General features: G+C 40.1%; 2 protein-coding genes across 11 annotated transcripts in view; both read left to right on the forward strand.

Annotated features, from left to right (window-relative positions):
- LOC138047288 (protein ABHD15-like) overlaps positions 1 to 19,387 on the forward strand; it is a 24,420-nt gene extending 5,033 nt beyond the window's left edge. Inside the window, exons 1-4 of one of the 10 annotated variants that reach the window (XM_068894070.1) lie at positions 1,154 to 1,345; positions 2,562 to 2,642; positions 5,841 to 6,004; positions 17,106 to 19,387. In XM_068894070.1, coding sequence (XP_068750171.1) covers positions 17,219 to 18,493 — 1,275 coding nt within the window. In that variant the 5' untranslated portion in view covers positions 1,154 to 1,345; positions 2,562 to 2,642; positions 5,841 to 6,004; positions 17,106 to 17,218 and the 3' untranslated portion in view covers positions 18,494 to 19,387. Of the gene's footprint in view, positions 1 to 1,153; positions 1,346 to 2,561; positions 2,643 to 3,410; positions 3,790 to 3,840; positions 4,046 to 5,840; positions 6,005 to 14,008; positions 14,403 to 16,189; positions 16,345 to 17,105 lie in introns of those variants that run through there. The other 9 variants (XM_068894071.1, XM_068894074.1, XM_068894072.1 and 6 more) reach the window with 9 other exon arrangements.
- Positions 19,388 to 25,908: 6,521 nt separating this feature from the next.
- Positions 25,909 to 27,697, forward strand: part of LOC138047286 (uncharacterized) — a 51,279-nt gene continuing 49,490 nt past the window's right edge. Inside the window, exon 1 of the mRNA XM_068894053.1 lies at positions 25,909 to 26,091. The gene's annotated coding sequence lies outside the window, so the exon portion shown is untranslated. The remainder of the gene's footprint in view (positions 26,092 to 27,697) is intronic.

Genomic DNA, 27,697 nt, shown 5'->3' on the forward strand with positions numbered 1-27,697 from the left:
TTGTCGCTTAGCGACAACTGTTCGTTCGAGAAGAAAGAAAATATTTTTTATTAAACAGAATTGAGCGTTCAACTACACACGTTCTGGCAGCGGTTACGAACGCCAGTCAAGTGAACAGTTTTGAGTGGAAGACCGATACGGTTTCATCAAAGGCAATCGTCTACAAGCAGACACAACACACCGCTAGTGAAACATTATTGTTTTAGAGTAAACAAGTGTTGACTAGAAATTTCTATTTTGGATGTTTTATTTCGTGCTTTTTACTTTAACTTATCGTATCTTCTTCTAGAAGACGCATCTTTTTCTAGAAGAAAAGTTTTAACAAATCTACATTTCAATTATATTTCAACACCTTCGACATTTTACAACAATCAAATAATAATTACGTTTCGAAAGGCTTGTCAAAAGCGGAAAATTATCAATCGCTTTGAACTGAGAGAAAGAAAGTGATCTTCACTCTATTAAGGAGGCTCAAAAGAGTTTCAATACTTTCAATTAACTGTACTATTTGGAAGGATTGAATCTACCCAACTGTTTCACGCAATGCCAATATTATGATACCACATAAAACACCAATAATTTCTAACTCATTTATGTGACGTAATAAGTCACCATGACAACAAAATAGCCATGTTTTGCCTTTAAACGCTTACATCTAACAGAAAGTGGAAAGTTATAAGCAAGCTAAGACAAAAATTTTTGCTAGGTTAAAAAAACTTACTCTGAAGGGGATTTATAGCCTCCTTCACGACTAGAGAATTTTCTTTAACTTTGCAGACATATTTTTCTTAGCCTGCTTCTCAATTTCCATGAATAAAATAATACAGGTCCCCACTAAGTTAGTTTTTGAGATACAAGCGTTTAAACACGAAACAGTGTTGCAGAGTTAATCCTTTGAATTAAAGAATCCCTCATATTTTTGTTGAAACTCGTTTGAGTCACGTAGAAAGAAATAAAGAATTCATTGATTTTTTGTGCTTTTCTGCTCCATTAAGTTTTCAAGTCCAAGCAAAAAGGGTTTACTTAAATGGACCATTCAAAAAGCCTTAATAACTCTTTACAAACAGACCCAAACAAAAAGGGGCTTTCACTTTTTTCAGCTTAGTAATTTATGAAGCACTCTAATATTCAAATTTTGATTTATGATAAAGAAGCCTACGTCAAGACATGCGTCACTTAACGTAAATAAAAAAAAAAAAAATTTTTCATCATGATTTCACAAGGACGTCTCATGCAGTGTGCGCTGCAGTCGGTTCGATGTCTTATCTGAAGACAACGCTCACCATGCACTCAACACAGGTCGAATTCAAGAGGGTTTTCAAAAGAAGTGAAGTTTGTTGAATAGGTAAATGACATGACTTTTTATGCATCTAAAATTTCTAAACGAGGTTTTGGCCGTACGTGGTTTGAGGAACCCATAATTTGTATCACTAAAAGGAAACTTATTTTTACAATTTAAACTGTGAATAGTCGTTTGGCCAACGGGAAAAGAAGAAAATATATGAGAAGAAATCAAAAAGCCATGTTTACCTTTCCAAAAAATTCAATTAGTTTCTGCCTCAAACGAGAAAGTGCTTATTTTGTTTTTTCTTTCAGACGAATAAATATATTAAAACTAATAGCTAAACCCACATCTTTGTCTGTCAAAAACCTCAATTAACTCACATCTAAAAAATTCAAAGAGCAAAATTTGCTGTACCATCAATGATCTACATATGCTCTCAGCGCAGCACTAAAACGTTTACTACTCATTTTGTTTAAGCATTTGGATAAGATTTTTTAGTTTTACGCGTCAGGAACCCTATGGGCTCCCGTCTTATGAGGATGTTGAGCGAGTGCCTTTTTATACGTCGACCAATCGGATGAAGCGCAAGCAACGTTATGAACCAATCAGAAATGGGTTAATTTTCTTGTGACTTTCCAAAAGCGAGGGAAAATGCACACATGTGAGACCGGATTGGTTTTGGCTTCGCTTCTCATTGGTTGAACGAATGACGCGAGGGTTTTAAGGCCGGGACACACTAGGCGACAAGTCGCAGCGACATGTCTCTGCGACAAGTTGCTCCATGTGTACTTTTTGCAAAACAAGTCGCTGCGACACGACGCCTGTTCGGAGCACACGCAGTGATCTCGTATGAGGGGGAATGTGAACTAGTTTTCTAATTCAATATGGCTGACCATATGACGCTCTCTCATTGGTTCATTTATATTTTGTCGCAGCGACTTGTTGCCGGAAGTGTACACACGATGCGACAACGCTGCTTTCGCTAATTTTGTCCCTGCGATAAGTCGCACGAATTCAAACTGGTTTGAATTCGTACGACTGATCGCAGCGACAAAATTCTGCCGCAGCGACAATGATTTTCATGAAATTAACCGTGTCACACAAGGCGATTTGTTGCGGCGACTTGTCCCCGCGACGTATCGCAGCGACTTATCGCCTAGTGTGTCCCGGGCTTTAAAGTGGCTATCACCCATAACAATTTGCCTTTCAGTTTTTTTTACACTACAGTCCAAAATCAATGATTTTGTTTGCTGAATCCTTTCCTTCAATGAAATAGTTCTTTGAAAGCAGCGACGAAAATTCTGTGACGTCGGCCAGCTGTTAACTGATACCAGCAAAATATCTGTGCAATCTCAAGGCAAGTGTTTGATTTATTTTATGGGTGTAAATTTATCACTTTTACTTTTTTTACTATGAATATCGTAGGAAGCCTTTGGTATTTTATTTGTCACAGAAGGAAGTCTTTTTTTACAGAATTTACAATACATGAAAGATTGCCTCACCCTAAAATCTCGTTCCCAAAATAGAGACACTGGGAACGAAGTTTCTCACCGCGGAGTCCCGTGGTTGAAACGCAACAAGTACAGTTCTAGATGGCGATGATGCGTTAGTCATTTCAGCAGTTTTTGAATTTACGGGTGCCTGCGTGTCTTATAGACCGAGAACAGCGGGCTTGCAATTGACGCTATGACGAGCTCACCGCAACATATACTCTTGTTTATAAGAGACTATTGGGAATTGGACAGAAAGGAAAGCCATCTTAAAAACGCTGACCGACTCTCATGAAAGAATGTTGCTCTTTTAAGGCCTCTCAGTTGACGGAAAATTCTGTCATAAATTAGCATATGGTAGTCAATCAATTATATGTAAACATGTATTATAAAATAATTAGGATAGTACGTGCACTCTCATTGGTCAATAGCTGTGTTTATGTGAGAGTATGGAAACACGGCTGTGACATCACACGAGTTTTGATTGGTTATGTAGTCAGACGCGCGTTTTGATTAGCTGGTAGGAAATATGAGAGTGTATCAAGAAAATCTATTTCAATCTATAAGTCAAAAAACCAGCATTTTCCTTCATTTGTCGAATTATCATTGAGAAATATTTTATAAAAGCAATAGAGGACTTTTTTCCGTGTTTCCATAGCACAGGTTAGGGTTAGGGTTAGAATTCTCGACAGTTGTGTAAACCCTCGACTGCGTTTCGAGTTTGCATAACTGTCTCGAATTCTCCCAAATCCCCCTCGTGTTTATATGAGGTTATGGAAACGCGGAAAACGTCCTCAATTGCTTAATTATAAAATTGCGTTTTCTGGATAAATATTGCGAACGGCGATTGGTGCGATGAAAGTATTCATTTATTCATTTGAACAAAGAAAGCTCCAGACGCAATCGGAGGGTTGGTAGAAAACACGATATCGGGATCACAAAAACAAGATATGGAGATCACAGAGGATGAGAAGAGGGAGCAGGCTTATTGGCTAAACGAAACTTAATTGACAAGTATGGTCGTTTGTTTTCCGTTACTCGTATCGAAGGAAAATTGATTGTCACGTATTTGCATATTAACAGCGATACTGACATCGCAAGTCTTTCGGATTTAGTTAAGGTTTAGACTAATGCATTAATTCAGTTTGAAAGGGAAAATATCAACAGCACGCGTGTTAGGTTCCCCAGAATAGTTTTGCATGACCATCGCTCCATCAATTAAGATCGCCGCGTTTTATGCTAAGCTGTTTCCGTTTGAAAAATCCCCAAGGTAAGTAAGATTTTATTAGGCTTGCTCTGCTGAAGACAAAACAGTTAATTCTAGTCTCGAAATTATTTTCCTTCAATTTACGTCAAGTTGATGTCGCTGTCTCCATTTTTTCCGCGGATTGATTGCTCAAAGGACTTACCACAAAGCTGTTTCGAGCGAAGCTTTCCGGGAAAGCGAAATTATTTCATCTTGCCTAAATACCTAGTCGTATTTAAAATTTAACAGGCTTGCGCTTTCATCCAGGACAAAAATTGCTTGTGCCGTAACCCTTTTGGCATAAAATGGAATTGAGATAAAATATTTTGTTTTTTTCCCGCTTAAGAAGCAACTTGCCCCGAAGCATTGAAACTGTCGACCACTTTTTGATACTGCAACGCGGCCGCGTTGAAAATGAATCTCTGTGTATTATTAATTCACAAAATAATGCCTTAATTGGTCCAGGGTTCTCATATAAGCTCTGTTTGTTAATTTTAAGGTTCACAAAATGAAAAGCAATTTACAATTGGCCGACAGTGGTCGCGCGAGCTAACGCCGGACCGTGCATACGAAAGAGAAAATAAGTCTTTCCTGCTGAAAGCCGTTTTAAATTTCGAATCTTGTGCTCTTCAGAAGTAAACATGGAGATTTTAGCCGATTTTGTTAGTTCTTTCCAAAAGGTAAACAAAGCTATTAGTGTATTTTCTTGATCAACATGGCTTTCTTGAGAATAATGTTCTTCAAAATGAATATTTGAATTTACTTGCCAACTTTAAATATAAAGGCAAGAGATCCAACCAATGTCTAATGACAGCAGGTGGTTTAAATTGACATCATGTCGGTAATGTTATTGCCGGGTGGGGTCTAGTCAACGAAAAATTCAAATAAAACGCGAATAAATCAGAAGACAGAAATTTGAGAAAAAGAACAAAGTTATTACCGGTGCTATGAGTATTTCTTTTTGCATAATCGATAGGAATCTTGGATTGAACGCAAGCGGGAAACGATTTCAACGTATTTCAGGATTTAAGTTCTAATTTCTCACTCTCGCTGCATGGCTCCTTAATTCATTTCAAAGATGAAAGCGCAGTATAGAATAATGCATGAATAAAGAGCAGGTGATTTTACAGTCGGAGATATGGCAAGCCGCTTGTCGTTAAAGGAGAAAATTGCACTTAAAAAGAACGTTTCGTTCTTGATTACAGTGCATGTGTTAGGAAATTCTATTAAACCAAATATATTTTCTTTAATAGATCTTTTTAAATTATGCAAAAAAGCTTAGTAAAACCAATTAGCTTTACTACCTAAGTGCAATGGACTGGCAGTTTTTATTTTCAAAAAGGGCCAGAAAAAGATATCGTGCATGGTTGCTTGTCGCAAATGATACAGAATCACTGAGAATATTCATTTATGAAATGTCGCTCTGATTTGTAGGGTAATTCATGTAATTTTTGTTTAAATCCTGGCTAATTAAAGTCAACCGCAAACGTATTGTTTCTTTGATAGAGCCAATCTTGGTTTTAACCGATAAGGTTGTTTTTCAATTGGAGGTTAAGTTTAGTGAATAATATGTAATTGAACTCCTAACAAGTTATATTGAAAAGCATATTTATATACTTCGAAAGTTGTAGGTTTTTTCCTATTGTACCTTGATGATAATGAAGTAATATCTGAAATGAGATATAGCGCCATTAAAAGATCAAAGAGCCTCTGTAATGTTCATCAAGCCGCCTAAAACGTGCCAAGAACTGCTTGGAGACTTGGTCTCGGACTGAACTCATTGGCTAATTGTCCCGTTTTATTAACTTGTCTATTGCAGACGGACACTTCGTTGAAAACTTTGTTGAAAATGCTTGCCTTGTTTCCATACGTCCCAAAAAGGACAGATTTTATACGCGTCCCATTTTAAACACAAAGATCATTTCCCTTAACGCATTTCCGGCCAAAGGCTGTGGAGAGATTATTATTTAACATCTCGTTAAGGTAGGTTGGCTTTGTTGTTGGTCCTCTACTCAGTCTGCTCCGAGAGGTTTTCGCCTCTCCTCAAAAACCAACACTCCAGTTCCAATTCGACCTGGATTAGAGGGCCGCAAGTTAGAAAACTGTGATAGGTTATTGCGTCTCCCTCTCTAAATAAAAGCTATTATTATTATCATTATCATTATCATTATTAGCTGTTGTACTGGGAAATGTGGTTCGTTATATTGGGGTTTCGTTGTATCGATCCTCTGTGTAGAGAACTCGAAAAGGGTAGTAAAGAGATTGGACTGTATGGAGATTTATTTGTCAGATTCCTTCAGAGCAACTTCGCAAGACAAACAGAAATGGAGTACGTTCTCAGATGTTGTCGAGCACGTGCTCTTTAAAAAATATAACAAAAGCGAATGCGCGCACAATTTTACTTTATGTGTAACATGCAGCAAGTTCCTACACTCCCCGGCGATAGCCCAGAGCATAAAATGTATCAAGTTTTGTTTCTGGCCATTAAAAAACGCAACAGTTCAAAAGTTCAAACAAACGTTCCTCGTAAACGATCTATTAATTTCTTTTGGAAGCTACTCGTCTGGGTAAACGTTGGGCAATATTTGACTCCTCCGGGTTAAAGGTTGTTGTCTGATGGGTTTCTAGAGGATACAATTTTTGGACAGGTCTCTCAATAACAGCGCTTGCTTTGTCACGCTCTACCACTTTCCACTGCAGCTAAACGTAAAATTTTTCCATATCCGGTGATCAATCTGTCAATTGTGCTGAGTCTGCGCACGTTGTCCTCCTCAACAATGACAACATCAACCACCCCGGTATTTGTGGCCTGTCTTTTCCATGCCTCCAAACGATGATATTCCCGAAGGCTCAACAGGTACTCCTTACGCCACCTTCTCCAGAAATGATCAGCCAGTGCCACTTGATATCCGGTACTTTTAGTCATGGTCTCTTTGGTAGTGGTAGGATCCCCACAGCATTGCCGGGTATCGGGAAGTGTCAGACCGGTGATGAGAAGGCGTTAGGGGTTCCTCAGTGTCCTCAGCGTAGACATCGCACAGAATGCCTGGACATCATGAATAATTCATAATCACTGAAGCGGCAAATTCGAATGCGATCGCGCTCTGAAGAGCCATAAATTAGAGAAGAATGGGCCAAAACTAGGCAACAAGGGTTCACAAAATTCACTTTCCCGAGTCTCAGAAATGATAATTTCAAGGTTCACGCACGGCTTCTTGAAAATCAAGGATTGGTCTACAATTTGCACTAAAAAAGAATGAAATTGAGAAAGAAGAAGTTTTACGTTTTTCCACTTGAATATATGGAAAAATTTGCAAATTTTCGTATAGACAGTCATTTTGGAGAGCAATTTTGGGAAAACTAACATAGGCATTTTGCGAGATCAGAAATGGTAAATGCAAATTTGAAATGTTTGTGAAAGTCGGCTTGTAATGCTTTCTCAAAGTGTGATATCGAGAAACAATAGAGAAAACAATAACTGGAAACGTCATTTGTTTCTTAGCTCTGCCCTGACAAATTAATGAGTAAAGCAGAATTCCCCAAGGGAGAAAGAGCGCGTAATATTTGACCAATGAGAACCATTTGAGTCATTCTTTGCTGCTAATTTTACTGACCTATAATTTTTATTGCTCTGGAAGTAAATGTCCGGAGAACAATAGGCATTCTGCGCGATGTATAGGTCAGTGGCCGCGAGTTAAGAACTGCCTTCACCTCATTTAGAACCGTCATCAACTCTTCAAACCTGAGCTTAGCATTTCCAATTTGCTTCTTAAGGCACCTCTTAGTAGACTTCACCATGCGTTCGAAGAAGCCTCCCCACCAGGATGCCTTTGCCAGGTTAAATCGCCATTCAATTCTCCTCTCACTCAAGAAGGATGTCACCTCTGGAGCCTCAACTGTCAAGGCTTCTAGTTTGCCAACGGTTCCTACGCAGGCTAGCCAGCTGCTGCCTTGAACTTAAACTTGCTCCAAGTCGCCCTCTCGAAACTCTTCGATTGAGAAATTAAAGCCAGCTAAGCGGCCTCAAGTGAGATCGTGCAGCGACCGAACGAGCGAGTCACTTAGCAGGAAAAAAATTAAAGGAACCAGCCGTCACGTTGCGGGAAAAAAATTTTAAAGGACTTTGAGAAAGATACTTGGTTTCATTAGGCAAATTACAATTCATTACCCTCCCCTTGCATCTTGTAACTACTTGGCTATCCACGAAGGGCCCAAGACTTGCTGCCAGCTCTTTCAACCTTTCATCTTCTATGGCTTTCTGCAACTCCTTCCCCCACTTGACCTCAGAATCCAGAATCTCTTCAGTTGATAAGGGTCCTAGACCGGTTTCTCTTGTCTCAGCTTCTTTACCCTCGTGTTGCATATAAAGCGCACAACGTACGCGGTCACTCTAAAAAGCCTTGAGGCACTGCTATACTTCTCAGCTGAGATGAGATATTTCAATCCAACAGCTTGGGGTGTAGAAGTGGTAGCATTTGTTGCAATACTAAGACATCTCCGGGACTGCGCCTTCATTTCCCCATTGCGCTCTGGCTGAAAAATTGACTAAGAACATTCCAGTTACAGGTACTCGCCCGGAACAGTACATTAGCAAGAGGGAATCTACACTGTTTACTCCTGTGACAGGTGAAGAAGTATACCATGTTATATCGAAACTAAGTACATCCAAAAGTCGTGGGCTTGACAAAACCTCGAGCAAGCTTCTTAAGCTTGCCGGCCCATATATTTCAGAAACTATAGAAACGCGCCTGACAACTGTAGACCAATATCAATACTGCCGGCCATCTCCAAGGTAATTGAGAGAATGGTGCATTCTCAAGTCCTTGAATTCTCCACTAAAAACAACTTGCTCTCTAAATTTCAATCAGGATTTCGTGGTATGCACTCAACCTGCACGGAACTGCTGTTTGCGACGGGTTTATGGCTTAGAAACATCGACGAAGGCATATTAACTGGTAATGTTTTCATTGATCTCAAAAAGGCCTTTGATACTGTAGATCACGTAACACTTTTGCGAAAGTTGAATTACTACGCTATCAAGGGCAAATCCCTAAAGTGGTTTGAGTCATACCTCGCAAAGAGGCGTCAACAGTGAGGAATATATATAATGTGGTGTCCCACAGGGATCGCCTATTGGGTCCGTTATTGTTTTAATATACGTTAATGACTTTCCCAATTGCCTACAGTTTTCTATTCCTGGTATGTTTGCCGATGACACCTATATAACTGTACCCGGTGTGAGTACCAGCAGTGACATTGAACCAAAACTAAAGTGTGACTCAGAAGCCATAGAGAAATGGCTAGCAACTGATAGGCTTAGCTGCAACACTTCAAAAACAAGTTATATGACAGTTAGATCTAGACGAAGCATCATTGCATCCAAAGACATGACCCTTAGCATATATGGTAAACCAATAGAAAAGAAAACTACTACAAAATTACTCAGTGTACATATTGATGAGTCTCTGTCATGGGATAATCAGATATCTCACATCCTAACAAACCTTCAAAATGGCTTGCGTATACTCTATAAAATTAGATGTTACAAGTGACCGAGGAACAGTGAATGCTGTTTACCGATTACTTGAGCAGCCGTATTTCCACTACTATAACCTTATGTGGGGTAATTGCTCAAAACCGCTTGCAGACCAACTACAGAAACTCCAAAATAGAGCAGCGCGCATTATCACGAAAGCGCACTATTCAATAAGATCATGCGATATGCTACAAGAATTGAATTGGCCTTCACTGCATGCATGATAGACAGAAAATGCAAATGAATATTATGATGTACAAAGTTTATCACGATGATGTAACTGAGAACTTAACTGAGCTCTTTTGTTTGACCTCCGAGGTGCCGAATTTCAACCTCGGAGGCAGCACTTTCGACATGCAATTGCCCAAGCCTAAAACTAATTCGTTAAAAAGATCTTTTGCGGCAGCATGGAATGCACTTCCAAACCATGTAAGAGATTTGAAAACACTAAATAGTCTTAAAGCGTTTTTGAGAAGGGACTACCGTGATGATAATTAAACTAGTTAAATTAAAGGTTATTAAATTGGGTACTTTATTTAAAGTATATAGCTATTATAATATATTAGTACATTTTTAACAGTTGTAATTATACGTTTTTAGCTTTTGTATATAGTTACTAACTGCTTGAGTGTATTTCAGCCGTATTTCTTAGATTAAATCAGATAGGAACACGGCTAATTTGAAAACCAATCTTATGTTGGAATTATTACCGTGTATAAATAAAGTTCATTCATTTATTCTCAAACTCATTAATAATTCATAAGCCAAAAACAAAAGAAATCACTACCGTAAAGGAAGTTTGGATATGTGGTCTTAATTAGCGTTAAATTTCGCCAACTTTGATACCAAATATCTCTTAAAATACTGATTCCTTTGAGAGGCAATATCAAACACTCGATAGAGTGTTCCATCAGATATCCAACCACATCGAAATCGGTTAAAAAACTCGGCCTTCGGCCTCGTTTCTCAACTTGCTTCTCGGTGTTTGGGTATCCGATGAAACACTCCTTCTCGTGTTTGATATATTACTTCAATACTTCATCACCAGGATTCTCAGTCTTCTTCAGGAATTGTAATGGCCAAGCATCTTTAGGTAGCTTCAACCAGAACGGTCCTTCCCACCATTTCGCATCAGTACTGAGAACAGAAGCCGTAACTCTGGATGGCAAATCTGCAGGATTGTCAACTCTAGGACAGAACCTCCACTGTTTCGGTTCGACAGGAGAGCGAATTTTATCAACACGGTTCTGAACAAAGTGTTTTCAAACTCTTGATTCCCCGTTATCCAGTAGAGTGAGACTAGCGAGTCAGTCCAGCAACACAGTTCGTTAGTCACGAGATGTCTCAAGAGCTTCTCTAACGCCCGGGCTCTAACGTGCACAACTAATCTTGACAGGATACCAGCATGGAGCAATTCAAGCCTAGGAATGGTCTACTTGGTCAATGGGGCGACTCGGATTTTAGAAGCGACTAGTCTAGTGAACGTTCCTAGGTCCGTTACCATCCTCAGATAAACTACAGCAGCATAGGCGGTGTCTCAAGGCCTTATGCGCCATCTTGGCGCCAGGGGACAGGTGAAGGTGAAGCATCACTATAACCATGCAGCTCCACCGATTCAATCCGTCCTACAGCAGCAGGTACATAACACGTGCAATAGCGATTTCCGCAGTCCCTTGTAAACCAGTAGTCCAATTGTTCCACCGTTTTGCAGACTTGGGGTAGAGAGATTCGTCCCACATCTTCTTGTCCCTACTCAGTTCTTGGAGCAAGATCAACATCAACATCAGCACTGGTGAGATCAGCCCAAGGAGATCATTAATCCTTGCAATAACACGGGGAACATTGCGCTTTGTGGCCGCTAAATTCAGGGCCTTATAGGAAAAGTCTCATCATAAGAGTGCCTTCCTTGTGGTTCCAGATAACCCCTAAGGACTTGAGCTCGTACTCACTCCTCTTTATCCCACAGTATCCAGGGAAGGAGGTTGCAAAGGTTTTATGTGGCTGAGACGTTTTGACTGAAGTATCACAAATGCTAACATGGTATTGACTGCCACAGTCCTTGCAACGTGGCTTTTATGTACAATCTCTGCTTTAGTGTTGCCCCCTAAGGCATACAAAGCACCTCCTTAAGATGCCCAGTTGTGTGGGTACATCTACTGCCATAGGACAATCAACTGAAGGATGAAGATTTCCGCAATAAGTGCAAGTCGGTTAAACTTGATTTAGGCCTATTAGTTAAAGACACATGCAAGTGTCGCAGCAGTTGGAACATCAAGACCACGACCCTTCATAAGGTCATTTCCTCTTTCCTTAATTCTACCAATAAAACTGCATCTTTCTCTGGCTTCTACTTCCGTTCCTTGAAAGATTTCAGCAATTTATCAAGGTGCCAAAGTGTCGAGTTATGACGAATCTCAGTTGACTTCGTCAGTCAACTTGTTCATCATCACAGGCACTAACAAACTACCGTAGGTATTAGAGGCTTTTCCAAGGGCCTCCAGCCCCCTAAGATGGGCCTCAACCTTATCATAAATAATTCGAATCCGCTTCACATCGGTGATCGATGTCACGGCTGGCAGGTGCAGAAGGGCTTCCATGTGCGATCTAATAATGAGATGTTTATTTCCAAAACTTTCGGGTGGAATCTCGGTAGCGTTCTTATAATTTGACTCAGTTAGTGATAAACCAGATATAGAAGCTAAGGCTGCACCCTCCAACAAACCTCTTTGGCAATATTCGCTTGAACAGATGCGTTGAAGGAATCACAAAACGACTGCCAATCCTTTGGCAGAATCGCTTGATACTACTTCGGTAATTTGGTGCTGAACTGTAATGGATTGGATCCACCTGATGTTTGTTGGCACAGTGTCCTTTCTCCTTTGTTTTCTCCAGGCTTGAAAAGTCTTTCGGCCTTGCGGATGGTGTCCATAATTCGGGGTAGACTTTCATACACCGGACTTCCGATAAGGCCTTGCTAATTAGGTATTATTTTGTTCGCTTTGTTCTTTTGTTTCATGGACATTAATTATTTGGTGATCCGGTATTTGAAAGACCAGCCATAATTCGACGTGCGAATTCACTTTTTTCTTTGATTCCCTTTTCCGATTCTCCAGACCCTTCTTCGCAAAACACTTCCAAAATATCGCTGTCGAGATTCTTAATAGCGTCGGCTTTCTCCCTGAGCAGTCCAACATTTGGCTGAATAGTTTCCATCGACGATGGTTCAGGGTTTCCAAAGATAGTTTCCGTTACCACAGGCGGCCCAGAGTCGGAAGTTAAACAATTATAAGGATTTGTATGGGAATCTTGATAACAGACTGAAAAAGATATTTACCCGCAAAAGTTCGCAATAAAAAAGCCGTACTTTATTGTCATGGTGAATTTCTTGCTTTTTGTGTGGTTTTTTGCCTGATTGAATGCGATTTAAGCGACTTCTCAAATTCCCGAGTCGTCACTTTTCCCTAAATAAAGGAAAGGCTGGCAACTCATTTTTAACTTACCTCAGATCTCGCCGAAAAAAATCACACTTCCCCGGCATCAGTCACGCTCAAACTCCGGCGATGGCTACACGGATAAATTTACTTCCCCTTGACCAAGTTTCAAGGTCCAGCGAGTATCCATTGCTGAGAAACTGCGAAAAATATTCAAATTTTCGAACTCCTTCGAGGCTCGCTAACAACCAATTTTGACACGGCTGGTCAACGGTTCACCGAGCCTCCATACGGTGAGCGCAAACCTACGCAAGTGTACCCATAGTTGGGCAGAGCAAAACAAATCCCAGACTCGTCCCCAAATACCTGCCTGGGGTCATGTTCGAGTTTCTAAATCGGCGAACGATATTAATAGTTCCACACTGAAACCTTAAACACAGCTCCCATCGCTTTGGTTGCCCCACCGCATGTTATAAATCCGGATTTTCATCGAACTCCATAAGTACTGAAGCTGTTTGGATGGAGTTTGAAACGCAGTCGAAGGTATTTACGAGTGTATGAAACACAATCCTGTTTTTCATCCGTCAACAACTCATATTATCATGACTGCAGAAGAAATTCATGTGAAAAGGTCGCTGCACCTTTTCAGCCTTTTGGACTCATTTTTCTGTTGAGAGTCCAGGGAAAATGCCATCGTTGAAATCATCCGTGCTTTGTTTTTGCGCTTCCAGTTGCGTTGAAATGTTCAAAATTATTTCTCACACCGGTGCATCAAGCGATACCGATCGAAAACCAACAATTATTACTTGGAATACCTGAAAGGTATCCGAGTTTCAATTTTTGGACAGTGATTTCTTTGGCTCAAAGCAATTCACTTAACAAAACTATACTTTTTCCAACAACAACAAAAAAACAGCCGTGGTGTCGAGTGTCATCGGACGAGGATTTTTGCACGCGCGAGGCTTCAAACAGCTTCAGTACTTATGGAGTTCGATGAAAATCCGGATTTATAACATGCGGTGGGGCAACCAAAGCGATGGGAGCTGTGTTTAAGGTTTCAGTGTGGAACTATTAATATCGTTCGCCGATTTAGAAACTCGAACATGACCCCAGGCAGGTATTTGGGGACGAGTCTGGGATTTGTTTTGCTCTGCCCAACTATGGGTACACTTGCGTAGGTTTGCGCTCACCGTATGGAGGCTCGGTGAACCGTTGACCAGCCGTGTCAAAATTGGTTGTTAGCGAGCCTCGAAGGAGTTCGAAAATTTGAATATTTTTCGCAGTTTCTCAGCAATGGATACTCGCTGGACCTTGAAACTTGGTCAAGGGGAAGTAAATTTATCCGTGTAGCCATCGCCGGAGTTTGAGCGTGACTGATGCCGGGGAAGTGTGATTTTTTTCGGCGAGATCTGAGGTAAGTTAAAAATGAGTTGCCAGCCTTTCCTTTATTTAGGGAAAAGTGACGACTCGGGAATTTGAGAAGTCGCTTAAATCGCATTCAATCAGGCAAAAAACCACACAAAAAGCAAGAAATTCACCATGACAATAAAGTACGGCTTTTTTATTGCGAACTTTTGCGGGTAAATATCTTTTTCAGTCTGTTATCAAGATTCCCATACAAATCCTTATAATTGTTTAACTTCCGACTCTGGGCCGCCTGTGCCGTTACGTGGAGAAGTTTGGTTAGCTTCGCGTATGCGTTTCTTCTTCGCTAATTCATCCCTTATCTCTTTCTCCTTCGCTTTCGAAAGTTCAGACATTTTAAATTCTGCTCAAAAGGACCATGAAGAAAACTCGAAAAGGGTAATAAAGAGACTGGACTGTATGGAGATTCACTTGTCAGATTCCTTCAGAACAACTTCGGAAGACAAACAGAATGAATAGAATACGTTCTCAGGTCTCTTCAGATCCTTGAGCACGTGCTTTCAAAAAATATAACAAAAGCGCATGCGCACAGAATTTTACTTTATGTAACATACAGCAAGTTCCTACACTTTGCCGCAAGCCGAGTCAACACTTTCGTTCAGTATGCACTGTGTTAGAATTTCATTCAAATCGATAATTCACTATCGCTCACTCGTAACTTCGATTAAATGCACCACTTTCTTATTAAACTTTTTTATTAAACTCCTTCGCTCTCCTTCAGGGCGTTTGCGGTGGACTCTGGGCCGGTTCCCTTTTTTCAACAAAAATCATATAGTTTTCCAGACAACTTTATCACGTCGATAAGCTTCCATATAATTAGTCTTAAGTGGTAGCGCGGTGTTAGGAAATTAAACAGGAAATTTCCACCACTAATAAATTCCAAGCTGTCGTATTTGGAAACTTTGGAGAAATAATTTCAGTCGGCATTATTTTTGAAACATAATCAGTACGTTGAAGTTTTATGTTCATCGTACAAAACCTAAGCAGCAGTTGTTTTAGTTTTGAGAATACAACGCAGTTTTTGAAAGAATTACTCTTCATTTTGCATTTAATTTTTTTCCCGCTTTCTTTGGGGTCAAGTCAACATCTTTGATTTCACAGTTTTGTTGAACCCTTTTAATGCTGTTTGGTTAGACCATTATGTCAGCTACAGAATTAAATTTCATAGAAAAAAAAAATGGACCGTGATATTAAATCATCCAAAACCCCTACCTGCACTTTGAAGCTGCGTTATATTTTAATTTCCTTGGGTGGAATTCCTTTCATTCATAACATCCTAAGCATACGCATGAAACTGTAAATACCCAAAGGGTATACAACCGACACAGCTTTACTTTCGCAGAATTAAAAAGTCGAAGTACTTAAGTGAGTGCAAAGGAACCGAGCAAAAACCTTCTCTTTCGATCTCTTTGGTCACATATAATTCAAAATTCGCAGCTGTGATCACTTAAGGCGTTTCGTTTCGAGTTTAAAGCAAAATAATATTTGAGAAGCGAGAGTGGACGAAACAGATCGTCGGAGTTTTGCAATAAATTTTTGCCATGTAGAGTCAAGATACGTTGCCTAATTTTGCTAACAGGCCAATGCTAATTGCGTCAGAAAATATCCGGTGGTGTCCTTTTGCAAAGATTTTTCTTTTACCGGATGGAGTACGTGATTGGATGTAATAGCTAACGTACTGAAATATTCTGTCCAAACAGACTGTTGTAAATAAACAAGGCAAAAAATACGAGGACATTCTGTCTTTCAAAACAAACAGACACAGAAGATCCTTGATCTAATAACGTCACCTTTGTCCATATTAAGTACTTTTGTCAGCCTTGAATATTAAACAGTCGACTCGAAACAACTCCGAGGAGTTGTTTTAATCAAGGTTCGGTTTTCATAGCTGCTTCCAAGTTAAAGGTCCCACACAATTCCACGGATAACAGGTATTAGTAACAGCCCCTCTTCCATATCTTTTCAAAGTTGAGAACCTTATTTTGTATCAACGCAGACCGAGAATCTATATGACAAAGTGCAAGGCATTGTATTTTCTTAAATGCATTTTAAGTCGTCGAATTCAGCTAGTTTCATTCCTCGGCAGGAATATACTATGTTTTGCCTCATCGCGCTTGAATATCAATGAAACACTCAACTTAGTTTGCGATCGGGAAGAAACACGGCTGAGAAACATAGACTTCAAAAATATTCACCAATCTTTGACAGCTGAGTGATATAGTGATGTGTTATCGCAAACAAAGCTAAGCTACAGAGCTGACCACATTCTAAATAGCCACCTAGTAACTCATAAATTAGTCAAACCCGGCCCGCTTAGTTCAGCTTTGAATGCTTTAATATTACACGTGAAGTCATCAGCTGTGATTTTTTTGTCGCTCTTCAATAGAAAGTGTCTTAAACGCCAACACTACTAACACGATCACTTTCGATTCTATTCCAGCCCTGAGTTTTTGAGTCAATACATTTATATTTTGTCGAGAAGGGATCGCAAACGCCGCTGAGCTGAGTGTTATTAATAATTCAATTTCCCGAACACGAAACCAAACCACTGCTGAGTCCACCACTGAGTCTCAGTAATGCGAAAAAAGTTCGCCGACGCGCGCAGCGAAATGTCCCCTTTATTACCTTTTCGCGTTGCAGTGTCTGCACAACAAAAAAAATACTCAAGTATGATTATTTTTTTTATTGACAGATGTGCCGGTCCACATGTGTGTAATAACAGATGTCTTGAAGTGCTCTTAAGCAAATCTTATCAGGCTCACAGTGAAGGCAACTTTTCACAAAAACCGCGCTGAAAAGCTCTGGATGAAATCGACAGACTGTGTGTCTCTGAGCGTGTCGTACTCAGACGTTTGGTTCTACAGCGCCGTATCATTGGCTGGTTTTTCTATCACAATGTGCGTGCCTGCTCTATTTCTTGTTCTCACTGCAGTGATAACTTTGTTGTATGCGTTATATTACCATAACAGACAAGAATTGAAGCCTTGTTTGTACTTTAAGAAGTCGAGGATTAGTATGGTCATAAAGAAAGGATGCAAACGCCTTCATGAAGAATACAAACCAACATTTTGGGCTAGAAATCAACACCTCCAGACAATTTTGCCCTGGCTTTGGTGGCAAGATGAGATTGAATTCACACGCGAGTATTTGCAAATGGCTGACAAGGGAGTTATTGCTTTGGACTGGGTTTCCCTGGATGACAACAAAATGATCAACAAAGTAAGCCCAGTTATGCTTCTTGTACCTGATTTAACCGGCACCGCATCTGACTTGGTATCCGCCTGCACTGAAGCTTTGGTGCGAAAATTTCGTCCAGTGGTATTCAACCGGCGCGGGCATGGAGGATCATTGCTATCAACTTATCGTCTGCAAAGCTTCGGGGATGCAAGCGACTTGGACGAGGCTATTGAGTTTATCAGTCATATGTATCCCTATTCAGAGATATTTGCTATTGGATTCTCCACGGGCTCTGGGCTTCTTATGTCCTATCTGGGCGAAACAGGGGTATCTACCAAGCTGAACGCTGCAGTTTGCATTTCACCTTGCTACGATGCTGAGGCACTTTTTAAGTCCAATACTATTCCCGAACCATATAACTGGTTCTGGACGTTAAAGCTTAAATCTGTTTTACGTCAGCATCCTTGCTTAGGAACTGTTATCAATTATAATCTCGCGCTCCAAAGCTCCAGCGTTAAAGAACTCGACGAACGGGTTTATGTCAAGCTAAACCAGTTTAGCTCGTTAGAGGAATACTGGAAATATAACAATCCCATGCGAAATATCACGAACATCTCGATACCAGTCCTTTGCATTAGCGCGCTTGACGATCCCATTTGTCCCAAAGACACTATTCCCTTTAGCCTTTTTAAAACTTCAAACAATTTGTTCCTGGTAACAACTGAGATAGGGGGCCACTGCGGGTTTTTGGAGGACTGCTTTCCATCTTCCTGGGGCAACAAACTTGCCATTGACTATTTGGAAACAGTGTTTAACCAGGGAGTACCCAAACAAACAGAAGATAACCACGTACATTTTTTCCCAGAGTTCAATGGGACGAGGAATAGAAGTTATACCACATAAAAATGGCACCATGAACTTTCAGGACTCCATAAGAATAAATAAATAAACAATCGGCCGCCTCACGGAGGGATTTTTAAATTATTGTGTTCGACAACTATAAATGCGAAAAATCGTATGAGCAGCAAACTTTAAGCGCGATGTGAAGCTGCATGCAAGCTACAATTGGGTTTGCTATAAATTTGTTTTCTGATTTGCTAAGAATGAGCCCACCACAAAATATAGCAATGCAAAAACAAAGCAAAAGAAAAATTACTCGCTACACTTAATTGCAAATGCTCCAATGTAAACAAAGCCGTGATTACAAAGACTTCACTTTGAATCAATTCTGTCAGATTTTATTGTTCTGTAATATTCAAAGATAAGGTGACCTCTAAAACATCGTCAAGCGATACTTTTATCAAATACAAAAAAACATATATAGATATATATATTATCTTTTATCATAATACATACAAAATACTGTGATATTCATTTAGTCAATCACTCCATTTTTCCATATTATTGCTACTTTTCTTTTTGTTTTGCTGTTAAGTATCCGTATGAAATGTCCGCCAGCTTTGTAAACACATTGACACCCACAGAAAGGGAAAATTAATACACCGCATGATTTAAATATGATTTGAAGAAATGAAAATTTAGTAGGAAATTCATATGGCAAAGTATTCAACTGTTTTTGCAATTTCAACCAACAATAATTTACGTGATCAGCTATGTCGCTATCCAAACTATATTTTTTTTCACTGAGAAGAGCTCAACGCAGGGAGACTGTCATTTCTCGGCGGAACGTAAATCATGCAATAACACTCAAGAACTCGTTTGATTGGCTTGATGGCAGCCTTAATTACCACCTAGCCGCTTCCATTTGAACTGATAATAAAGGGTATTAAAAGATTATCTTGTGGTACCGCGCGCTTTAAAGTCGAACATTTTGACCTTTAGTGATCTCTATTTTTGATTTTTACGGTGCGTGGGGATCTTTTTCAAGCCGTAGAGCTAAAAAATCTGTCCGGACAAACCAAGATTAGGGGAAATTGTATTGAAATAGGAATATTGCTCATTACGGAGGAAGATGGGAAGATTAGCTCGTAGTAAAAGATGCCCTATCGCACGCCATTCCTACTAATGCGGGGGAATCTTTTCAAATGCAAATATTTTAAAATATTTTCACACGCGTTAGCCTCCATTGCAAGCTAATTCCAGTCCAATACCAAGAATACGAATTCTGGTCAATAGACCTTATTCACGATGGCCGCCATGTTGGATTTGCTATTATCATGCAAATTAGCTACGCACTTCTGAGGGGGCAAACAACACAAGTTGGAGAGATTATAACGAACATCTTAGCCACACAGATGATTTGATTCACGTTCATTGAACGTTTCTCAGCTAAGTAGTCAAAGAGAACGATTACAGAAGTTACTTCGATGTTTCTTTTTAGTGAAAAATGAGGAGATAACGAGGAAGAAAGTCAAAATGTCAAAGGCAATCAAAGATATAAAAATTATTATAAAACCTACTTAATTCTAAATTCTAAAATGTATTTCAAGCAATGTTATTTCAATATTTCGACGAGCCGATTTTCCGCAATTTGCCTTTTTGCCAATGTTTCCCCCCAGCATAACACATGGCTAATTTGCATGGCAATTTGAAAACCAGCATGGCATGGAGGCTATCGTGAATAAGGCCTATTACTTTCCACCGGTCATTTGAAAACTGCTCTAATCACCATAACAAAGACTTCATGAACCTTATTCCAAAATGGCGGTTATTAAGTATTCTTTTGTTTCCATGCAAATTGGCGCTTATGGCGTCGTTCAATGTTAAATATTCTCTTGATTTTTACGTTTGAAAGCGAGTCCATAAGGTCTAATTTGAATGGAAACAAAAGAATACTAAAATGGCGGCCATTTTGGAATAAGGTGTATATGCAGCTATGTAATGGTCAACACTAATGGCCATCCGTCAAACTGACGGGAAAGACTTGTTTCCATATCTCAAAGTGCCCTTCGACGTGAGGGGCCTGGAGTGGCGGTAGGGGGTGAAGGGTACAATAGCTGAAACAACCCCAACCTTTACAAAAATGCTAACCTTAGGCCTAAACAATATGCTTTAGATAATGTTTAGGCCTAAGGTTAGCATTTTTGTATGGGTTTGGGTTGTTTCAGTTTTGTTGTTGCAGGCCCTTCTTGTTCAAGGGCACTTTGAGATATGGAAACAAGTCTTTACCCAAAATGACGTTGGACATTTCCTTACAATTACACGACGCAATATTCCATCTTAATATGAGAAGCTTATCGCCGTAAAAAGAATGAAAACAGGCAGAATTAGAGCTTTAGTTCAACAAGGAATAACGTTTCTAAGCAAAAAGCTTTTACTTGTTTTGCTGGGTACTACTATGTCAATACTCCAAAAAATTCGACTTTCCAGGAGCTTGTCTTGTTAGTCTAGTGGATATTTGAATATGCAAGGAGGACCCATCGATCCGGGTTCAACTCTTTGGCTCGCCTAATCTGGATGTTCTCTGCACATTGAAATGTTTGTTTCTTTGAAGTATATTTAAAGTCTGAAGTAGATTGCACGTCGTGTAAGTTGAATAAAAAGGGAAATGTCAGTTTGAGGGATGGCAATGAGTGTTGAGCCTATGTAATGCGCCCGCGGTGAGAAGGACGAGAAACTAGTTGCTTAGCAACGGGCGAAATTACAAATGAAAAACCAGGCAGGACTCAAACTTACGACCTTTCCGTAACACCGGTCGGATGATCCATGATTGAGCGAGAAGCACTCCTGGAGATTAAGATCGTTTATCCAGGTTCTTGATAGACTATATGTCAGGCGCTGGTCTGCGGACTCTACAAAGACATGCGCTCATGCAAACTTTCGTCTTTCATTACCTACCGACGCATCACCACAGTTTCTATAGAAGGTAACGCCTTCAGTTCATGCACCATTAGCCCTTTTGAAACCTCCTCTGCCAAGCCGGCAGAGGAAATAAGCAAGAGGCTGATGATGGTCAAGTCCACAAACGGCTCACTTCTTACGCACTTGCAAGACCTTGTTAATCCGACACGAAGTACAGGTCATGATTTTCGTATTTCTCCCGCGCATTGACATTGTCCAAGCCAGTTACTTATTTAAACCTACTTTTAGCTACAGCGGCAGCCTATTTTGGAACTCCTTACCTGAAAGTGCTAGGGAGATTGAGTCAATTAGACCATAGTTAATAGAGGGGAATGGTCAGGTAACCCGACAAATTTCTTTGTTGTAGGTTTTTGTTCTCTTTTTTGGCCTTGACCGTGCACAAAACACAATAGTTGTTTACTCCGTACCGAGGAACTAGCCAATCGAAACGTGTTGGTTACGTAATTCATGCATAGTGTATGAGCGCAAAACAAAAGATTGTGCACGGTCGTGGACTTTCCAACCTAAATCTTGGTATCTTTGTTTGCTCTTTTGATGTTTGCCGAGCTTCCAAACCAGTCCACTTACTCTATTAACTATGATTAGACGGTTCAAGCGCACTTTAGTCGATAATCTTGTGGAAGGCAATGTTTTGATAATAAATGTTCATTCTTATACCATCTTACTGTAATTTTAGGAATTCCATTGCAATTACTAAAGACAGAGTTTAAAACAAAGAATTAGTAACAGTAGCAGTAGTAGTAATGGTCGTATTAGAGATTGCTTTCACTTCAGTTCCTGCCTGCGGTTGTTCTGTTGGTAGTACCCAGGCCACCACGTTAGAAAAAGGACAGTGATTTTACATTCGAGTGTGTACTTGTTGAGTGACTGGGTGTTCAGCAGCTTTTCACCAAAGGAAGCTTGCTACAGTAGTCAGTACTGTTCCAGTGGAAGAGATCAGAGCTCAAGGTATGCCACGCTTTTTGTGGCACATCATGAGGCAGCAGGGGTTGCCTGACATTCAACTTGTGGTGACGCTGAAATGGTGGGCAACTCTTTATCATTTCATCAATGTCTTTGTTGATATTCGCCCAGAACACAAAACCCTTTGCTCTTAGCTTGCGCTTCTCGCTTCCTGACATTCTACCACTCTTGAATATTAACATAACTATTATCAAACGGCATGGAATAAAAGCTAGCTCTGTGTACATGTGTCAGTCCAATTAGTTCGAATCGTCTGAAAATGTTGGAGTGATAGTTTTTACAGGACCTTGCAGGGGTGTTTTGAATGACCAGACCGCTCAATATTGATGATTTCCAGATTCCCTTTGATTACTTCCGAATAGAGTTGTTTCCGAACGAAAAAGGCAATTTAAATGAAATATTCCGAGATAACCGACCTGCGTTTCCTAACAAGATCTCCTTCTAATTGCTTGCGTAAACCCTTTCCCCAGTAAATTTATTTTTAGGAACAGGTTTATTCTATTTCCCTTGACGCTGAGATAGCTTTGTTTTTATTGGCTTTTACAAAAGTGTGCGTATTGAATCTCCCAAGGGAGATTTCATGCTTGGGTTTTACAACAGTGGGCGTGCTGAATACCCCAAGGGAGGCGTTGTATAAATAAATCTACTCGGAAAAAGGGTTGAACCCTAGGCTAAGTATGGATAGAGTGACCACAAGTGACTCGTGGTCACTCGTGGTCAGTGGTCACTCGTCAGTACTTTTAGACTCTATGCCAAGTATGGGATATAGAGGCTTCCTTCGACGAGCTCTTGACATTCTCGAACATTCTAAGTCGGATTGACTTCAAGGGTAGTGGAGATAGGGGGCGTTTTCCATTTTTCAGAAAATCTCGGAACTCGGTGGAAATTTCCTTAGGGTGAAAAACTTGTGCCATTTAACTTAAGTCCATTCGTCGCCTGGCGAGTGCGAGTTTTCGCGCCAAAATTCAAAATACGGCCGTGAATAGCCTGGAACTGGTAAGACCTTTGAAAACACATTTCCATCGGGAAAACAGAACTACCTTTTCAGAAATTCCTTTTTCCGGGAAAAATTTCCGCCGGGAACGAATCAAAAAGTCGCGTTCCGTTTACAAACGAACCGGAACTTCCGGAATTTTTTTGTAAATGGTAAACGACCTCTAGATGCGCCCCTTGATGAGCTCCTGAGAATGTTCTATTCTTGATGACACTCGGTCCTTTTCCTACTCGTCTTCAACAGGTCTTTTGTCGTTGCCATTCACCGCCTTGGCCCATCGTACAATTTAGACAACCACGTCCTCTTCGAAAGGACTCCTGCATTCCTTTATTCTTAAGTCCAGGGTCCAGTTTAATTTTTCACTACATAAACGTCGTCGTCCCGCAGAAAAGATTTGGCGGGAACCACGGGAATCGGCTACCGCGATGACATAAGCCAGTTTATTCTGAAAAAAAGGTTTTGAGGACCTAAATGAGGTATGTGCTCTCCCAAAACATTACCGTTCCATTTATTTTTTGGTACAATGTCAATAATCGAGAAGATCTTACGGTTATCCTATTTCAGCTACAACTTCACATTGATGAAGTTTTATTAGTAGAAAATGGAAATCCCGGCAGTGGAAAATCTGAGAAAATCTAACAAAGATAGCATTCAAACACTGGTTCCATATTTCCTCATGCAAGACAGATGTAGCAGGGAAAGAAGGCGAATGTTTTAAATTCTCTACGTGCAGTGCTTTCACAAATTTGTCGAGCCTTTTCTGTAAGCCTTTTCCGTACGCTTCCCCTCCATGCTGCCGCGAAATCGCGCAAAACAAATGTTGAACAAAGAGCATTGTTAGATGAAGCTTTAGCATTTAAGGCGTTCTATAAAGCTAGAGAATCAAGTTAGTGTGAGACAGGCGTTGCAAAAACCGAATGTAATGTACGCTATCATACACTGTTTGAAGAGAATATTAAGGAAGGGGGGAAGGGGGGGGGGGGTGGCACTTAATTATGCAGAAAGACAATGGTTGCCAAGGAAGCTTTTTAGTCAAAGAGCCCTACAGAAAGGTTGTGTGATTGGGTGGTTCTTCAATGGAACTGTGACATCACTTCAGTCAGAAGGTGCATGCGCAACTAGTCCCAGTCCTCTGCCTTGCGTTTCAGTGAAAACTGGTAAAAACGCCCAGGAAACGAAAGGAAGAGGCGGTTTTTTCACTGGATGAGAACCATCCAATAATTGTTCGTAAACTGTAGCATGGAATTTCTATTTGGACAAAAAATGGAACTGACATTTTGAAAAGTGTATCAAAGGAGGGCCTTATGACGCCATAATTTTGTTGCAAAATAATTTCTTTTAAAATCCATGCTACAGATGTTGTATTAGAATGTTCTCATACTGTTGCGTTAAAAATTTGTGAAAAACATAGTTAAGTCGCCACGTTTTTAGGAATTTTCTGTTTTGGTCACTTGATTTACCAAGTACGAGTCGAATAACACAAAGGAATGTTAAATAGAACAAAAAAAAAGCAAAAAAAGGATAACTGTAGAGTTGAAGGAATCCGAGAAATGACTATTTGAAGGGTTCCATAGCAACGGTATGGTAGTTAAGAGCCACCCCCCCTTAACAAGAATCAAATCGATCATGCAGCAAGGTTGTTTTCGTTTGTATGCAACGCTACCACTCGTTTGCAAAACATGACTTGCGCGCGCAATGTACTACTATTTGTTTTTTGCTGTTAATTTTACTACAAACAATGTGGAGCAGGGGTGGTGCAGTAGTGGGAGCAGGGGTGGTGCAGTGGTGGGACCACTCGCCTTCCAGCAATGTGGCCCGGGTTCGATTCCCGGTCCCGGCGTCATATGTGGGTTGAGTTTGTTGTTGGTTCTATCATTACTCTGAGAGGTTTTTCTCTGGGTACTCCGGTTTTCCCCTCTCTTCAAAAAACCAACACTGACAGATTCCAGTTCGATCTGGAACGCACGGACACACGTTGAACGAACTGAGCGCTCTTAAGGTGTTCCGTGGGTAAAAAAAAATCCACTTCCATTTCCATTTTTCCAATTATGGAATACATGTGTTATAATGCAATATCAGTTTTGTGGAACATCAGTAGTTTTTCTTGCTGGATAACCAAACAGCATGATTCCCAAGCGAGTACAGCATTGGGTATTGCCTAACGGTCACCCATCCAGGTATTAGCCCCGTCGAACAGGACTTGCCTTCGCTTGGGCAAGCCGTGACACTATCACAGGAAATCGAGGTTAAAATTTATGCTACAACAAGATGGCGTCCAAACGCTGAAATCACATGGCATCAGCATCACCACCCGAGGGACACACCGCGAGACCTTAGCAAGTGGTCAGCGGCCTTACAAATGATAATAAATCTTAACAATAAAAATAACAACAATCACTGTGGACATTGCCCAATCTCCCACGCAGCCGTTCTTGGTGTCGTCACGGAACGCTGCGTGACGACACAAAGAACGGTTGCATAGGATCCAGCTTAGCTAGGAAGGAATTTATGGATTGTGCATCAAAGACATTTAGGGGTAGGCTATTCCATTCCCTGGATGTATTTTAGGGAAAATTGAAAACAAGTGTTAGTAGGCTTCAGACGATGGGGATTTTATACGAAAATTTGTAAGCGGCCAGCTGGCTCAAGATATGCCTGTTGATCGATCTCAACTTGTTCACAACATTGTTAGCCGACCGCTGACAAACGAGGTGATTTACATGTAAGTGTTGATCTGTTCATGATTTATGCTACTTATTTTAGACAAAACTTTGATTCCTGAACTACCCGTGGAAATCATGACATAAATTAATTTTTTTCGATATCTTAAACTTTATTTGCATAACATAAACAAAGACACATAGAACAAAATTACTTTCCAACACAGCAGAACTAGCTTACAACAGCACCTACACATGATATAGTAGTTTGACTTCATTACTAACTTACCACCCTTATACCTTAAACTACGCAAAAACTCTCCACTTCGACTGATAGCGAATAATTAAACCTCTGCTTTCAAAATAGGAAAACTAAAGTAACAAAAATAATTTTCTTAAATGAGGTCTTTGTCGGACTCTCATAGGCTGATAACTCATTCCAGTGTTTTCAAACCAATTTTTGAAAAAAAAAATGCCAGTCGAGATTTCGTAAAATAACTTTAAACATTAATCTTAGGGGAAGATAGATAGTGACATGTACAGCAGAAAAAAAAAGAAGAAGACGAAGGACAAATTGGTACCGTCAAATTAGAATTAGCAAAAATTGTTTTATTCAGGGAACTAAGCTCCCGCCCCTATCCACACTAAAGCGTTTTTGAGTCTTGATAATTATAAAATCAAAGAAAAATTATATTCAGTCTAAAATCTTCGGAAACGGTTTCGTTGGATCAGCCAAAGCATAGAGACTATGGCAAAAAATAGGCACGCGATGCGTACATGTGGTATTGCAGTAACGTACACAGCGCTTTATACCGGAAATGTCAATTGAGATGCGTTTTGTTTTCCAAGGAGATTCAAGGTTTGTCTTTGCGTAATATGTAGCTCTAATTGTACACGATATTGTTTTGGTACTGATAAATTACAGGAAAGCTATGGTATATGTCTTAGGTAAATAGCCGGGTCCTGAGAATACATGTGGTTACTAGTAAAATGCTAAAACCAGAAAGATTGAAAAAAATAAAAGGAAATCGAGATACATTGGCTTCGAGGGTGACATGTTAATCACTTTCAAGTTCCATTCTTTGCACTTCAAGTTTAAGCGTGTCTGAGCTTTTGACACCTTTCCAAGACAACTTTGTACCGAAGTTAAGCGCTGACAAGCGGGGTTAATATCTGGATGCGTGACCTCAAAATGTACGACTTGCAGTGATGGAAACGAAGCACCAAAAATTCTATTTAAACGCTCAAAGATGCGAACTTAGCAAGGTACAGATTTTTTTAGCCTGCGTTATACAAAACAAATATTGATAAAAAAAGTAAATAAATATTGATACACAGTTTTTAGGAAGAGCAGAAGTAAGTTTTTGAACTCAAACATGCTTCCAAGAGCAGAAGCAAATTTTCAGGAAGTGTCGATCGAGAATGACATATAATTTTTGCCATCAGCAACAACATTTGCGACGTGAAAACAACATAAATTTTGAAGCGCGAATATACAAAATTACCATCGGCGAAAAACTTTGCTACGTTCAATTTTTCTATCGTACGTTTGGCTGCACAAGTAAATCGCAAAATGACCCAAAAATCGAAAGTGTCGTCGAATTCAGCGGGCGCTGTGATTAAGTTAAGTTACCTTGCGCGTTTATACGCGAAACAAAGGATACATCT

Source organism: Montipora capricornis, chromosome 4, assembly GCF_036669925.1.
Source record: "Montipora capricornis isolate CH-2021 chromosome 4, ASM3666992v2, whole genome shotgun sequence".
Lineage (NCBI taxonomy): Eukaryota > Metazoa > Cnidaria > Anthozoa > Scleractinia > Acroporidae > Montipora > Montipora capricornis.